Consider the following 16040-nt stretch of genomic DNA (forward strand, 5'->3'; position numbering starts at 1 on the left):
GGACTGAGAGGGGGTGGGGCTGGCGCGCAGGGGGCGGGACAAGAGGCCGGGTGGGCGGGGCCAGGAACGGAGGCGGGTCCGCGCCGCGGGCCTTGTAGCCATTTTAGGAGGAAACCCGGATCGTCGGCTTGGGGCGCGGCTTCAATTTCAATAACTTTATTGGTCTCCCTGTACGCCGAACAGCCGGCGTGCGTGTGGCCCCGCGATCCCGGAGCGCATCGCCAGAGGTGAGCGGCGTGAGGGTGTGCGGGGCCGGGGGCTGCGGGGCAGAGGTGGTTCCCGGAGCGGGTGCTCCAGCCGGGGCGTCCCCGAAGTAGGCAAGGGAGGGGACCCCGGGGCGCGGCCTCCTGCGGCGGGGATTCCCTTCCCGAGCGCAGGGGCGGGGCCGGGACGCCCCTGACGCGGCCGCGGGGGTGTTCCCCGCCCGGTGTCGTTCCCCGCCGCAGGTTGCCCCGACTGGAGCTGCAACCATGGGAAACACCACCAGCGAGCGGGTGTCCGGGGAGCGCCATGGTGCCAAGGCTGCGCGAGCCGAGGGCGGCGGCCATGGCCCGGGCAAGGAGCACAAGATCATGGTGGGGAGCACGGACGACCCCAGCGTCTTCAGCCTGCCCGACTCCAAGGTGAGGTGACCGGGCTGTCGGCTGCGTCGCCCTTCTTGGTTCTTCCTCCTCACTCCCAAGGGTTATACGGGTTTTGTAATTAGAGGGCTTTCCCGCTGACAGAGATGTTGAGTGCGAATGCCTCCTAGGTACTACCCCAAATTAGGGTAGAGGCAGTTGTTTTCCTGCTGTTCTGACTGATCTGTGGGCCAGGTTTTTAGGACTGGTACCAGAGACACGTCCCCTGCACGCAAGCTGCCTTCTTGTGGAGCTTGCAGGATGTATAGGTTGTGAGCGAGGGTGGAAACTTAAGAGAGAGAGAGAGTGCGTTGTTTAAGCCGCTGATTCGGGCTCCGTTTCTCACATTGGCCTCAAGATAGCTAAATGAATTTCTTTTCCCTGAAAATGTCTTTGTGTAGATATCATGTTTGCACTCTCTTAGATGCTCTGTTCCCCCTCTTTGATCCTCATCCCCCTTTGCGTGGCTCTCAGCAGCCATCACTTGGTTACTTGAGTACTTGCGCCTCGTCTTTGGGGATCAATGCAGGGCATCATTGGGTGAACGGTTCAGTTTGTTTTTTATAAACGTGGCGACTGTGGCTGTGTTTTTTGAACACCTGGTTGCGCTTTGCGGGAGAGCAAGTTACTTCCCTTCACTCCCCTTCAAAGTGCTTCAAAATGTTGCCTGAGGCTCAAAACCACCCACAACAGTTGCCCAAAGGACTATCAGCCAAAGACTCACTTTTGTTCACCCGAAAGAAGAGGCAGATGGAGCTGACAGCAGTGTGATTGCTAACTCTATGTTCCTAATCACTTTTAGAAATGTCAGCATTAAATACATTTAATTTCTCCAAGTAGGCTGTCTGGAGTGAAAAAGAAAAACCGAGGGCTGGAGAGGATTGGGATGTATTTGACGTTAATCACTTTATCCCTTCCCACTGAACTGAGGCTTAGGATTGTGAATAGAGTTTCATTTACCGCTTTGACAGCACATGAAATTTGGATTATACGGCTTATTTTCTCGGATCCTGATTGAGATCACCGTCAGAGAAGTGAGAGGTATTGAGCTATGCATTTCTTGGGGGTTATTCCCTCTTTGTTCCCTCCTTCCTCTCCTACCTTAGGACTCCTTCCTCATCGTTTGGGCTCTGTGTTCAGCCTAGATTTCCTTCTCCAAAGCTTATCCGGGGTGACAGGCTGTGTATTTTTGCTCATTCCTACATTGATGACTCAGGATTTGGGTACATTCAAACTGTGACTGCAGTAATTGGTGTCCTGAATACGAGCCAGGTTGCTCCGTGTGGATTTGGGCCTGTTTTGGAACATTCTTTCCCTCACATCTTGCTGTTTGTGAAATGAGAAAAGTAGTTGTAACAATTCCCTCTGTCTCATCCAGATTAAAAACTGTATAGTTCACATACCCCTCCCACTGATTTTCCCAAAACATCTTCCGACTGTAATTCGGATTGCCGGCTTGCTGGTAGTTTTGCTGATGGTTCAACTCAGTAAACAGTCTTCCTGCTAGTCAGCTGCATTCACTCCTAGCACAGAAATGTCATGTCATAAGTGGAAGGACTTGGCTCCAAAGCCAGGCTTATTAATAGTGTAGAGCTTTCAAATCCTAAACTGAAAACCCTCAGTCATAAAAATAATTGATAGACACAGTGTGTGTGTGTGTGTGTGTGTGTGTGTGTGTGTGTGTGTGTGTGTGTGTGTGTTGGGGGGGATCTGTGCTTCAAAGGTCAGGCTTTTTAGTAGACTTACTCAGTGGTTCTCAGTCCTGTTTGTATATTTCGATCCCCCAAGATTGCTTTAAAAACCTTATGGGAAATCTGACACATTTATAAAATAGAACAGTATAATAAACAGTGTATATGTCACTCTGTTTAAATGGTGCTGAAAGGTCATGAATGAATTGTGTGTGTGTGTGTGTGTGTGTGTGTGTGTGTGCTCCAAACCACTCCCCCACCAGCTACTCTGAAACTGATTTCAACAAACAGTATTCCGAACATTTTAGGGTACACCTCAAAAGGTGACTTTTTAAAGCTGATATGATAGCAGCTCACGCCTGTAACCGAAGCTGTTCAGAGGCTGAGGCAGGGGGATCACTGCCAGTCTAAACCAGAGTGAGAATTTGACCCCCTAGGGGAAAAAAAAAGCAAAACATGTTTTCCTTGTTTACTGTAATATAATTATAGTGTGATTACCTGAAAGCTTGAAAAAGTATATTCTCAGATCCTATTTTCGAATGAGAATCTGAGGGTTGTTCTTAGGCCTATGTCAACAGTCCTAAGGCAACCATCAGCCCCAGTGCATTGCTGGGAGACTATGGAGGCCAAAGCTTTGTCTTAATCCAACCTCCTGAATAATGTGAAAGTCCCTTCCTTTTCTTTCTCCGTGTACTTTGGTTTGTATTTGTTCAGTAGGTCTAAGAACTATCAGGAGACAGAATGGAAGGTAAAAATGTTCACTTTGGGCAAAGCAGGGAACAGCCCAAATAAATAACCTAGTTTTTTCTTACTCTAACCTCCGTTATTTTGTTTGTAGTGCTTGACTTGATACCATACGGTCTTATTTACTAGTCAGTGAAGCCGGTTGAAAGTAGGGATTATCAAACTGTTTCTGTAAAAGACCAAATAATAAATAATTTAGACTCTGTGGGTCACACAGTCCGTCATGACTCCCCAGGTCTCCCACCATAGCAGAAGGTTGTAGATGGTGGGTCAACAAATGAGGGGCTATTTCCAAACAAAAGCTTTGGAAAAAGCTGTCCGGCTCACTGGCTGCAGTTTGCCCACGCTTGTCCTGAAAGATAGCAATGGAAAACAACTAAGGAATTCATTTTTCTCAGAATCCCATCCTGTGCTTCCAGAGCTCCAGCATGTCATCCATCCCTTTGGGGTTCTTATATGAACCTGGCCTTAGTTAGCAAAGTAAGGGTACTGAATCGGTGGTCTGGCTTTGGAATTTGTGGTGATTGATGGATGGTGGTGCTGGAGATGAAGCTCCCAGCCTCATGCTTGGTAGGAAAGTGCTTTACCTGGAACTACATCTCCACCCTTAAATTCTTAATGTTCCATTGTATAACCTAGTAGCTAAAAACAGCATTGTTAATTACTTAGGAATTGTGGTATCTATAACTTCAATTGCAGTTGACAATCGAGACCAGTTTATTTTTATATAAAATATAAATATATACCTGGCTTAATTTTCTTTTGAAGAACCATACTTGGCTTTCTTATATATTTTTTTCCTCTTAAGAGGCACTTAGAAGCGTGTCCTAATTGTCTGCTTAGATAGACTGGAGGAAGGGTTTGGAGGGTGTTTGTTTGTTTGTTTGCAAGATGACTCGAGGTTCTACAGGGAAAATGATGTATGCACACTGGGCAGTAGGTTGTGGTTTAGGCAATGCTGGAACATAAGCCATTTGACCATTTTGGACCCTGTATTGGTACTTTTATGTAGTTTGTTCAAACTCTGACTTAATTGCTGAATTTAGGGTAGCTATCTTTAGTTGAAGCCTAGAACCTTTAATACCCTGGGGAAAGTTACCTCTTAAAAACCCTTGGGTCATAATTTATTCTAGGGATGACCTACTCCTTCTTACAGCTCCCCGGGGACAAAGAGTTTGTACCGTGGCAGCAGGACTTGGATGATTCTGTGAAGCCCACCCAGCAGGCCCGGCCCACCGTTATCCGCTGGTCTGAAGGAGGCAAGGAGGTCTTCATCTCTGGGTCCTTCAACAATTGGAGCACCAAGATTCCACTGATTAAGAGGTGAGGATACGTGTCTCCATTGAGTGTGCAGAGCAGGACTGTCAGACACCTGCTTGCCTTTCTTAGGGGAGAGACGAGGCCTTGGGGAGTTTCTAACAGCATTGTGGGTGCGTTCTTCTGGAATGTGCTTCTTAAGCCATTTCTCATCTGGAGGAGGTCTGGCACTAGCTAATTCCTGTTGCTTTGAATTCTGCATTAAAGCAAAATGCACTGTGACATTCTAAGTATCATGCTAGTTCATTGCTGGCAAAGCAACAGTGAATGATTTATGTGGTTGTCAGAGTGACCTTCTGTGTAACGGGTCATTTTCCACAAAAGGCTCACCAAAATATGGAAAGAGTACCCTGAAATATTTCCCAACCCGAACCTATCTTTTACCTTATTCCTAATCATGAGGACTCTGTTCTTTGTGTGTAATGTGTGTGTGAGTACATGTATATGTGCATATATGTATGCCCACGTGTGTGCATGTGGAAGCCACAGCAAGACCCAAGTGTCTTCCTCTGTGGCTTTCAGCCCTGTTGCCTTAAGACAAGCTCACTGAACCAGAATGTCTCCGTTTCAGCTAGCTTTCTTTACTTTTCAACTAGCACCTTCTCCGGGTCTGCTTGTCTCTGCTTCCCCAATGCTGGAGTTACAGGCATGTGTAGCCATGCCCAGCTTTTGACGTGCATACTGAGGATTCAAACTCAGGTCCTCAAGCTCACCACGAGCACTCTTCCTGGCTGAGCCCATCTCCCCAGCCCCAAGAAATCTGTTCTGCTAGAACAAAGCAGTTTACTAAGATAAAACATTTTGGCAATCAATCCCCCAACCCCAACACCCCCATCCCCCACCCCCAGATATTGGTTAAGAATGAAGGTATTGGGAGAGGTTGACAAGTTCATGTCTTGAGTGACAGAGAAAAAGAAGATGGATTTATACTTTGCATGGGGGTGGTGGACACAAGATCGTAGCTCAGGAATGTAGAAGACCACGGGATGGCGCCATCATGGCCTCTTTCTCCGTTCTGTCTTCGTGAAGGAACTTGGCCTGTTTGGCCTTCTGTTTTCTTCCTAGTCACAACGACTTCGTTGCCATCCTGGACCTTCCAGAGGGAGAGCACCAGTACAAGTTCTTCGTGGATGGACAGTGGGTTCATGACCCATCAGAGGTAAGGCCTTGATTTGCAGGGGAGCCTCAGTGGCCTCATTATGACTTACTGCCCTCTGGTTCAGTAGGCAACAGCCCTCCCTATTAGAGACTTTTGTAAAAGTAGAGGGAGGTTGGGTGAAGAAGATGGATTTGAAAGGGAATCCAATCATTTTTTTTTTTTATTCACTGTTTCAGCCTGTGGTTACCAGTCAGCTTGGCACAATTAATAATTTGATCCATGTCAAGAAATCTGATTTTGAAGTATTTGATGCTTTAAAGTTAGATTCCATGGAAAGCTCTGAGACATCGTGTCGAGGTAATTTTGTACTATTACTTTCTCTTGCTGTGCCTTTCTAACAATGCATATTCCTTCCCCAGAGTGGTTTCTTGTTTTATTTTGTATCTTCATGTCTTCTCAGGAATCTTATAATCATACCCCCCCACTCATCCCCTCCACCCCACCCGACACACTCCACTCTAACACAAATCCCCTGGTATAATGTCTGCCTTTCTTATTCCGATACACTGTTTTCCATTTTACCTTTATATAACCTACCAGTGGCCTGTGGTTTCAAAAGCTGTTTCCAGTAAGGTTTCACATGATATGTAAAGGCTGGACACGTCTGGTTTGTCCTTCTAACCTGAATCAGCTAGTTTGAGAGCTCAACTGACAATTATGGTTTTATGAGAGCCTACGACTATAATTGTCACTGAGGGAGGAAAAAAAAGAAAAAAGCCATTAGTTATTATCCATGGATTGAATATCCAGGGGGAAAATCCTGTGTGTTTCTGTTTCATGTAATATCCCTTTCCCCAAGGTCTTTGTCTGTGCTTGTTCACTCTAGTAGCAGAGGCATGCTTTGCAAACCATGTCCGTAGTTACTGTCTCGTTAGTGAGAGTTATGCCTGCCTGGAGAACCACACACTTTCTCCACAGAGCGTGTGGTCTCGTGCGTGCGAAGCCTGCCTCTGCTGCTTGTCATGCCATTGTGCAACCAACTCCCAGCAGTAAAGTTGAGGGCTTGGACCCTCAGTGACCCTGAAGTAGAGCACATAGCAGAATCTCCAGGACAAGGGACAAATAGTCCATAGCATAGTAACCACCTATTTAGAAAAATTTTGTTTTCAGTATATAGACTCAGAAAGTTATGCTGAGCATTCTTATTGGCTGGAGGGGTGGTGATCCTAAAAGGTTTAAATTCTGAGGCCATTAGAATTATGATTATAGTATGATCTACAAAGTGGCCAAAGAGTATCTGACAGTCAATCATAATTATGTAGTGAGAAGACTAGCACGCTTTGGGTTTCACCCATTTTCCCAGTCCAGTGATGTAATGCATAGAATCCATTTATTAGGAACATCAGATAATGGGTGTGGTCATGAGTGTGACTTTTCAGTGACAACTTGGGTTTTTAGTATATGGACAGCACATGAAAGTTGTCCTGTGTTATTTCCCGATGGCATTTTGTGGATGACGTGACCAAAACAACTGACGGTATTTGAGACGTTCCTGGTGTAAGGCAGCACTGTTACTGCTGCCTTCCTTTTGCCTTACATGCTGAAGCAAGCCTGAGTCATTAAAGTAGATTTATTGAAATCTTTTCTCTGGCTGGGCGGCGGTGGTACGTGCCTTTAATCCCAGCACTCGGGAGGCAGAGGCAGGCGGATCTCTGTGAGTTCGAGGCCAGCCTGGTCTACAGAGCGAGCTCCAGGACAGAGGACAGGTGCCAAAACTACACAAAGAGACTCTGTCTGGGGGGGGGGGGGGGGGAGGGATCTTTTCTCTGAAACTATAAAATTTTAAAATAAAGAAAACATAGTTTATTTAATTTTTGTGGGTTTAATCTGAATGTTTTTCATTTTAAAGTAGAATTCAGATACCATAAAACACATCTTTTTGAATTGTACAATTTATCCATTTTTTTGGTATATTGACTTTTTAAAACTGTCACCTCAAAAGGAAAATTGTTCCCATCTCTTCCCCTCCCTGCCCTGTGTCAGTCACAAACCTGCCACATAGATTTGCCTGTTCTGGACAGTTCGTAGAAACGTAACCATGCACCATGCGGCTTCTTTCACTTAGTGGCTTCCAGGGCTTCCATCCTTGTTGAAACATGTTCTTGCTTCTGTTTATGGCTGAATGGAAGTCCACGGTATGACAGTTCCTTTTTGATTATCCATCCATTGTTGACAGACACTTGGATTTTGTTTCCTCTTTGAAGCTCTTATGAATATTGCTTATGAACACTCATGGCCAGGCTTTTGTGTAGGCTTATGTTTTATCTTAGGTGATACACCCAGTACTGGGTCACAAAGTTTAGCTGGTCTCCAAAGTGGTGATGCTTTTGTTCATTTCTGCCAGTGATGGAAATACTGTGGATCGAAGCCCCCAGTTTCTCCACGTTTCTGCCAGTACTTGTCATCTCAGTGGCAGCCAGCCCCCTGAGCATGGAGTGGGACTGTCTTCTGGCTTACATCTGCACTTCTTTGACTATAGCTACGTTTTGTTCTGTCTGCTGTGATCATTGTAGACTTTGAATGTGTAACGTTGTCTGTTGCTTTGGTAGAAACAAAATGAAATATAACCTTTTCACATTGAGTTCACAGAGCACCTTTGTATCCACTATCACTTTGATTTCCTCAAAAGCATTGTGAATTAGGAAGATTTTTATCTTATGGATGCGGAAACTGACCGTAGTAAAGGGATCTGTCCACGGTCGTCTGATTGGCAAATAGAGTTGGTTTCCTGGAGCCTAGGTCCTGACCTCTCATTGCTTTCCTACATCATGTTGCCTTGTTGGGAAGCCTCCTGGTCCATGTTCAGGATGACTCAGACATTCCCTTTGCTTCCTTACAGTTAGAGGCCCAGTAGGTCACAAGCCCTTACGCTCTAGGACTTGTACTACATTTAAGATTAATGACTGTGCATTGATAGCTTTTCCCATGCATTATTACTAACACTTCAACTTTCCTTCACATTTGCATAAATATTTTTCAGACCTGTCCAGCTCACCCCCCAGGGCCTTATGGTCAAGAAATGTATGTGTTTCGATCTGAGGAGAGATTCAAATCCCCACCCATCCTGCCCCCTCACCTACTCCAAGTTATTCTTAACAAGGACACTAATATTTCAGTGAGTATCCTGAGCAGGTTGCTAGAGCATCTGGGGCTCTCTAAGTCCATTGAGGCCAAACTTAAGTAACCTTGGGGCTGGAATTATGACACAGATGTGGGAAGGCAGTAAGCCAGGTCACGTCAGCAGCACTGTGGAATCCTTTTCCAAGACTGAACCGTGACTTCTTTAGGTACCAATAGCAAAATTTCTAGTTGTTTCTGTTTTTAGTAAAATCAGAACCAAATATGATGGAATTACTGTCTACTGTGACTTTTATTCCAACACAAGATAAGGGGTGCTCTCATTAGGGGATATACAAAAATACACAACTTTTTGTGTAAATAATTTTTGTCTCTGTTTTTCTTAATTGATAGTTGATTCCCAGGAAGATTTTTTTTTCTGCCCTTTCACCCAAACCATCTATATTGTTAGGTTTTTGTTTTTTAATTCTGTTAAAGAAAATTAGCAGATGTTGGGGTTTAGCATTTCACCCTTAGACTGAGGATTTTTCCAGATTTTATGATCTGGGAAGGCATGATTCATAGGAGGCAAAGTGTACCTATTTAGAGTTCTTAACAGTCCAGAGGAACAGTAAGCTATTTGTTTTGTCTGCATTTAACCACACTTGTGGGGACTGGGGGGTGTTTTTATCTCCTAGTGTGACCCAGCCTTACTTCCTGAGCCCAACCATGTTATGCTGAACCATCTCTATGCGCTGTCCATTAAGGTAAGTGGTGGCCCTGGTGTCCCACAGCCTCCCGACCGGAAGGGTAAGAGTCATGCATGCTCTTCAGTGGTAACTTGCTTACTGCGGCTTTTAAAACTGCAGTTGGCACTGACAGTCAAATGATAGAAAAGCTGTCTTTTTCTTGCCTCGCAGGCTGCTTGATTTTAAACATCAGTCTGGTCTGGTCCAGGCTAGCTGAACTGTCCGTGGTGGGGACCCTCCTGCTTCCCAGTGTCTGTGGGTGCCTGGAACCTCTGTACCACCAGTTTACTTAAGTTTGAGTTGATAGTCGTTGGACTCCATGGGCAGAAAGTCTGGTGTCGCTTCCTTCAAGAGATGCTTGAGTGAGACGGGAAAACGTAAAATGTGGCCGCGAGCTGCGTTGACATGTCCTAGTTGTGTGTGCCCAGTGTTTCCATCTCCTGTATAGTAGGGGGGAGTCAGTGACCAGACCGTCTGTGTCTGCCCCACCCCTGCCCTAGACTCCTTGGTCTCTGTTGCTTTAATGTCTTTGTGGCTTGGCTGTTAGCATAAAAGTGTGTGGTTCTGTGGCTGGCTAAGCTGATCCTCGCAAGAACTACGTGGAGAAGTTGGTGAGCGGCAGATTGAGTGGTCTCCTCCCCAGAGGTTCTGAGTAAGTGTGCCTAGGGTGACTCCAGCAGTTTCTCTGGAAGCTGCTCAGATTTCTTGGATGTGCAGCAAGAACAGGGAGGTCACTGATAGAGCTGACTTTAATAGATTGTGTGGGTATGTATAAAATTTTAATATACTGAATTTCATTTTCATAGTAACCTTGAGAGTAAGTATTATTTTTAACCCCTGTTTTATAGATAGAGAAACTGAGACTCAGAGAAGGTCAGATGGCCAGTAAGTATAAGACAGGACTGAGTTCAGTCCTCTTAACCCTCGCCCCCTCTCTTTCCTGTCCGTCACCACCATGCAGGGCTTCTCAGGGATGCTCCTCTCTCCCCTGTTCCCCAGATCTGCAGCTCCCGTGGAGCCAAGTTTGACCTGCCTGGCTCCCACCTTGTTAGGCTGTGGCTAGCAGAGACCAGCCGGAGGGTTAGTCCAGGGCACGGTCATTGTGGACAGTACAGGGTGAAGGAAGACACAGGCTGCGCTGGTCTCTGTGTTGAGCTTTGCCTCTGTGACTGCCCTGTGGCTCTCAGTTGGTGTCCCTTGTCTTCTCTTGTGTGGCACACCCACGCTCTCCCATACATCCTGAAGTTGGTGCCTTTGCTCGCTTGTACTGCTTGTGATACAAGTGACAGTGTGGACTGCTCTGCTTGACTTGGGTTCTCAGCTTGTTCAACCATTCGGAATTGACCCGTCAGATTGGATGTCTAAAGAAGCTTCTCGTACTTTAAGGATAGATAGGCACTCCCACAGTTCCCTCCCAGTCAGAGAGAATGCCTGGAGTTCCTCCTTGGCATTGAGTGGCAGTTGGACCTGCTTGAGGCCTTAGGAATGAGTGTTGAGAAAGATCATTCCCTTTCTTACCACATTTAACATTTTCTTCTGGGAATGGTTGACGGCACTTTTTTTTTCCTTGCTAGGCTTAGGTCTAATAGTGTAATTTGAAATGAGAAGGGGAATGAAGTTACAAATTAGTATTGCTTCCTGACCTTTTTATGCATCAGATACTTTGATCTTCTCTTGTAATCATCAGAACCATTTTAATGGTAGCTATTATCCTTTGTATGAAGAAGTCTTAAAAAGGGACAGAGGGACACAGAGACCATTATATAGACCACTCAAGGCTATCAACCCATACCACAATGGCAGGAGTCTGGATTGGAACTGAATTAGATTTGACAGCAAAACTAGCCTCGTTCTTTTATTTCAGACTGTCTCTTTAAAAGTAAATGTGTTGGTTTGTGTTGTCAACTTGAAAAATTTTAGAATACTGTCAGGTGTGAGTCTGAGCATACCTATGGGGAATTATATTGAATACACTAGTTGGTATATGAAGACCCATCTTAATTGTGGGCAGGCCATTCCCTGGGCAGGGTATCCTGGACTGGATAAAGTGGGGGAAACCTGCTCAATACAAATGTGCGATGTGGTCAGCTGCTTCAGCTTCCTGATGCTGTCGCTTCCCCGGCACAGTGGACTATAAGCCAGAACTATGACTCAGAATAACCTTTCTCCAGTAAGTTGCTTTTATTGGAGTATTTCAGCAAGACAGTGAGTGTCTGTGAAAGACTGATGGCTGGGAAGATCCAGCAGCCACCGGGAACTAACGAATTAGCTGTATGTGCTTTTCTTCCCTGCAGGACAGTGTGATGGTTCTCAGTGCAACCCACCGCTACAAGAAGAAGTATGTCACCACGCTGCTGTATAAGCCCATTTGAAGAGGACATCACTCCTTGCCTCCAAGGATTCTGGAGAAGCATCTCCCTTGCCTTTGAACTGACCCGGTCTCCTCTGAGGCTGGAAGGCTGATTTGTGTTGAGGCTGATATGTGTGTTTCAGAGACTCTGAGTAGGGTGCTCTGCTTTTGCATTTGATTGCAGATGAGAGCTTTATGAGTTCATGGAGTTTATTTTCAGAAAAACAAAACCATATATATGCATATGAGAGGAAGGTTACTGGACGCCTCCTAGCCCAGCTGGATAGGTTCTCTCTGCCTAGCCAGAGAGAAGTCGCCAGGGCCAGAGTGGGAAGCTGTGGCCGCATGAATGAGTATACCGGAAGCTTCTTTTCCTAAAGTGAAGGAATAGCAAACTCTTAGGATCCTTGTCAGGCAGAGGTTCTGCCACTGTACCCTGGTGTCAAAGGGTCAGCCTCGTGCCAGGCTGCTGCCCTCCTTACAGCTGCCCCATTGCAGGGTGGCTTTCCTTGCATGGATTGATTCTGTATTCCCACAGTATGTGACACAGTGTTTTTATATGACACTAGATGCCCCACAAGAAGCCTCCTCATTTTATGTCCCCTGTTTAACAGTTCCCCTAGTGCTCATACATGACTGCTCAGTGAAGTGAAAACTCCCTTTGAAAAGGTGTATGGGATTAGACTCACCTTGGAGACTCGAGGTGCCGGGGTCTCCTTTTTAGCCTAGCACGGACCCAACACAATTTGTTACAGCTTGTTTTAATATCTGAGGAAAAACAATGGCCCAGTATTAAGAGAAATGCCTATTTTTGTGTGTCAGTTTGGGCCTGTATATTGGCTGTATGGCACATGCTCAGAGGGCTTCTACTGGGCCTGGCCCTGTTTCCAGCTGTTCTTATCAGAGCACACGGTTTGTAGTGTGCAATTAGGGAACCTTCCATCTTTCATTCCGGAAAGAGTTTTATGTGCCTACATTTTTCTTTAATTAAAAAAAAAGCATATCCATCAGTTTTAACAGCTACTAAAGAAGCTCAGGCTTTTGACAGATGGCTTTTAAGATTTTCTTCTCCAGTCTAAGGAATTCTACAGTCTTGGGTTAATATGGCCAGCCATGTGTACCTCATTACCCAAGCACTACTTAGACATGAGTTCATGCAGGCTCATTAGACGCACATACTAGATTTCCCTACCTTTAAAGATGTGTAAGGTGAGGAACTACCCCTGCTATTCAAAACCGTGTACATTATTGCTCTTTGCACCAAGTATTAACAAGATGTTTTCTTCTTTTGCCTCTTTTAAATGTGTTTGATGAAGTGGGTCACTGATTACCACTGAATGAAAAGTATTCAACCCACTCAGGATTCAAAGAAAATATTTTCTCCAAGTATCTTGACACTTCCGTTTTGCAGATAAATGCAAGTCAAGCATTAAACGTTGTTTATGGTTGAGAGACTTCTTGTCTCCTAAGAAGAGCCAGCCGCCCTGGGAGGGACCCGTAGGTCAATGTAGCTACCTTCTGACTTGCCCACACATGGCCTCAGCAGTCCTCTTTGGATTCTGAGACCTCTTTGATCCCAAGTGTGAAGCAGGGAGATGTGGGGATGCTTCACAGGAAATACAGGTTGCTGAATGCCTTGGTAGGTAACTGGTGGGGTAAGTACTGCTTCAGCCGTCCCAAGCCACTGCCCTCCTCCTCCCTTGTGGAGAACCTTTGCTCTCCAGTGGGCTTTCCGGATAGTGTGCCATTGTGGAAACTGAGGTCTAACCCATAGCATAACCAGCTCGGGGGCTCTGCAGTTCTACTGCACAGCTTTTCATTTTCGTTTTGTTTTCCCGGTGCCCATTTAGAAGTGGGCCATGGAGGAATTCGGAGTGTTGATGGGTACGTAGTGGCTTCTGTTGTGTCTGCACTTGTTAACAGAGGAGCTGGAGTCATCTGTGTGTTCATGTCTACAGTTTTCACTCCACACAGGTGTAGCCGTGGAAGGGGAGGGAGGCTGTCTTCCGTTTCAGGCTGAGGCTCTGTGGTCAGGTGTGGCCGTGGTGACAGAGGGTGTGGGTGCTGGTGACCTTCAGATCCTTCTCATCTGGAAATGACAGTCCCTAGTTCTCAAGTCATCCCCAGCCAAACTTGAAATTCTAGCTGGTGTGGAAGGAGTGGGTGAGGGGGGCTGGCTGGTGACTCCAGTGTTGCCCCTGTCCTGCTGGTGCCTGGCCCCGGGGAGCTCTGTGACTGCTTTTCTTTTAGTTTAAGCTACAGTTTGTTTTCTATACTAAAAGTTTGGTAGAATTGGGAATAAGACAAAAACATTTTAGTCTTTTTAAAATTTACTTTTTTCCCTTCACCTATGGGAATTTTGTAGTCCCAAGTTGGTAGAATAAAACAGCCCGTAACAAGGGCTACCTCTTGAACACCTGAGATATAGGTTGAGGGTTATGAGGAAATGGAGTACTGAATGAGCTGAGGAGTGGTACCAGGAAACTGAAGGATCAAGTAACTTGAAACTGAAAATATCCTCTTTAAAAGAAAAGCAATTCAAGCCAGACACAACCTGGATCTTCAGGTTTCATTGTACAGAAAACTTAGCAGCCTGCAGAATGTCTTCTCTCGTCTCCTGTTGCCTCTCTTCTCTCCCTTTCCTCCACATTCTGTTTGACTTGGTTTATCAGTAAGACAAGCTCACCAGAGTCTCAAGTCAAATGTTGCCTAAACTTGGGTCTGTGACTTGGACAGTGTGAAGAACTTTCATAATATGATTATATGCTTCCTGCCCACCTAAACTTGAGTAGGATTATCCACTGTCGGCAACCCCCCTGAAGGGCACACCTAGCTTCAAGAGCACTAGCCTCTTAAGTATGAACTACAAAGGAAGAAGCCGCATTTCTGAGAGGAACTTTGACCCACTCCTGTTGGTTTTGGTTTCTTGTAGATCTGCTGGATCTTCCATAAATCTTTTCCAAGGTGTCAGTATTCCATGCACGCTGCTAAAGGGAAAGGAAGGGAAAGTGGGGGATGAGGCTTTCAAATGTGTGACCTCAGAACAATATGCACCTGTCCCTGTGTGTGTGTGTGTGTGTGTGTCAGTGAGTGTGTGGTATTCACTCTGTTCTCAGAGACACTTTCGTCTTCACATTCTTGTGATTTGGGGCAGAAGAGCAGATAACTATTTTATTCCTGTATTAGGACTTATCCTCAAAGCCAAGTTCTTGCTGTCTTCTATCAGGCTACATGAATAGGAGCCCCAGCAGGAATAAGAGTCTTTCGGAACTCTAGGGGTCTAGGCATCTGTCTGTCCTTTAGTGACAGTCACAGCTGGAGACTGAAGGACTGATTTCTACAGTGAATTTAGTGTTTGGGATAAAAAGCCAAATCTTTTTTCAATTATAGGAAAGAAGAAAAAAAAATCTCAAGTCTGCTTCTTGTAGGATCTACTCCCTCAAGAAGTCTAAGCTGGACTTGGTCTCAGCTTGTGTTTCTCACTAGTGCTTTCAAGTAAGCAAGCTTCTTTAAAAATAAAAAGACTCAATAGTTCCGACACTAGTTGGAATTGATTTGAATTGTGTGTGGGACAGCGCTTTTGCATTAAGATTGGTGTGAAATACTAACTACTAGGGATTTGTAGGTGTCAGATTACATAGTCAAGGGACACCTACACTAAGGATTGTATCAGATGTTGACTGTCTTCTGTTCCCCTCTGTAGAGCACCTTCCCCACTTTACCATTTTAGGACAGCCAGAGAGCAATGTTCATTTGTCCTAAATTCTGTACTGGGTGGCCTATCTGAGACACGTTTGAATTTGACAGATACTGGTTGTTTACACTATAGCACTTTTTGTTATGAAGCAGGGGTGATTTAATTTGAAGACCGTTAAATATGCATGAGTCTTTCAAACGGTGCTGTTTGTGGCCTTTGATGCTGATACACAAAGCTGCTTCAGTATTTCACAACTGGACACAAGTTCATCACTGGACTGTGACATGCCTGAAAACTGTATAATGTAACACAAAAATGTGGGTTTGTTTTTTCCATAAAACTGTCTAATAAAAGCATTATACGGCAATAATATTTGAGTTGTTTGCTGATTCTGTTATCAGCAGCCTGATAAAACCAAGATATTAGCCGAACCTGAACAATGTGGATTGCCATGACAAAGGAGAAACCATCACTGCAGGACACGTCTACCACTCGTCCTTCTTTTTCTGTCCCAGGTCATGCTGGCGTTAACTACAGGAAGGCAACTCTCGATTGTTTGTTTCCAGCATTTTCTACAAACTGATTCTATGTTTAGCTCTTGTCTTTTGCTGGACTAGCTGAGATCTTAGGCCAATGATTGTCATCCCTGACTGCTC

The 16040-nt window shown here is 45.3% G+C and overlaps 1 protein-coding gene across 1 annotated transcript; it reads left to right on the top strand.

The window, feature by feature from the left end:
• The first annotated feature begins 257 nt into the window (after nt 1–257).
• On the top strand, nt 258–15756 carry Prkab2 (protein kinase AMP-activated non-catalytic subunit beta 2). The gene is made up of 7 exons (XM_052731059.1): nt 258–623; nt 4212–4378; nt 5438–5531; nt 5708–5822; nt 8522–8646; nt 9287–9355; nt 11632–15756. Exons 1-7 carry the CDS (start codon nt 471–473, stop codon nt 11707–11709), a joined length of 801 nt encoding a protein of 266 aa, XP_052587019.1. The 5' UTR covers nt 258–470; the 3' UTR covers nt 11710–15756.
• Nucleotides 15757–16040: the final 284 nt, after the last annotated feature.

This window comes from Peromyscus californicus, unplaced genomic scaffold (assembly GCF_007827085.1).
Source record: "Peromyscus californicus insignis strain IS unplaced genomic scaffold, ASM782708v3 Scaffold_9__1_contigs__length_137607984, whole genome shotgun sequence".
NCBI classification, from domain to species: domain Eukaryota; kingdom Metazoa; phylum Chordata; class Mammalia; order Rodentia; family Cricetidae; genus Peromyscus; species Peromyscus californicus.

Bases quoted from the DNA above. Each gene is read 5' to 3' on its own strand.
- Prkab2 (XM_052731059.1), top strand. From the start codon at position 471: ATGGGAAACACCACCAGCGAGCGGGTGTCCGGGGAGCGCCATGGTGCC. The intron at 4,379-5,437 runs GTGAGGATACGT...TTTTCTTCCTAG, and splicing joins AAGATTCCACTGATTAAGAG to TCACAACGACTTCGTTGCCA. The intron at 5,532-5,707 runs GTAAGGCCTTGA...TCACTGTTTCAG, and splicing joins GGGTTCATGACCCATCAGAG to CCTGTGGTTACCAGTCAGCT.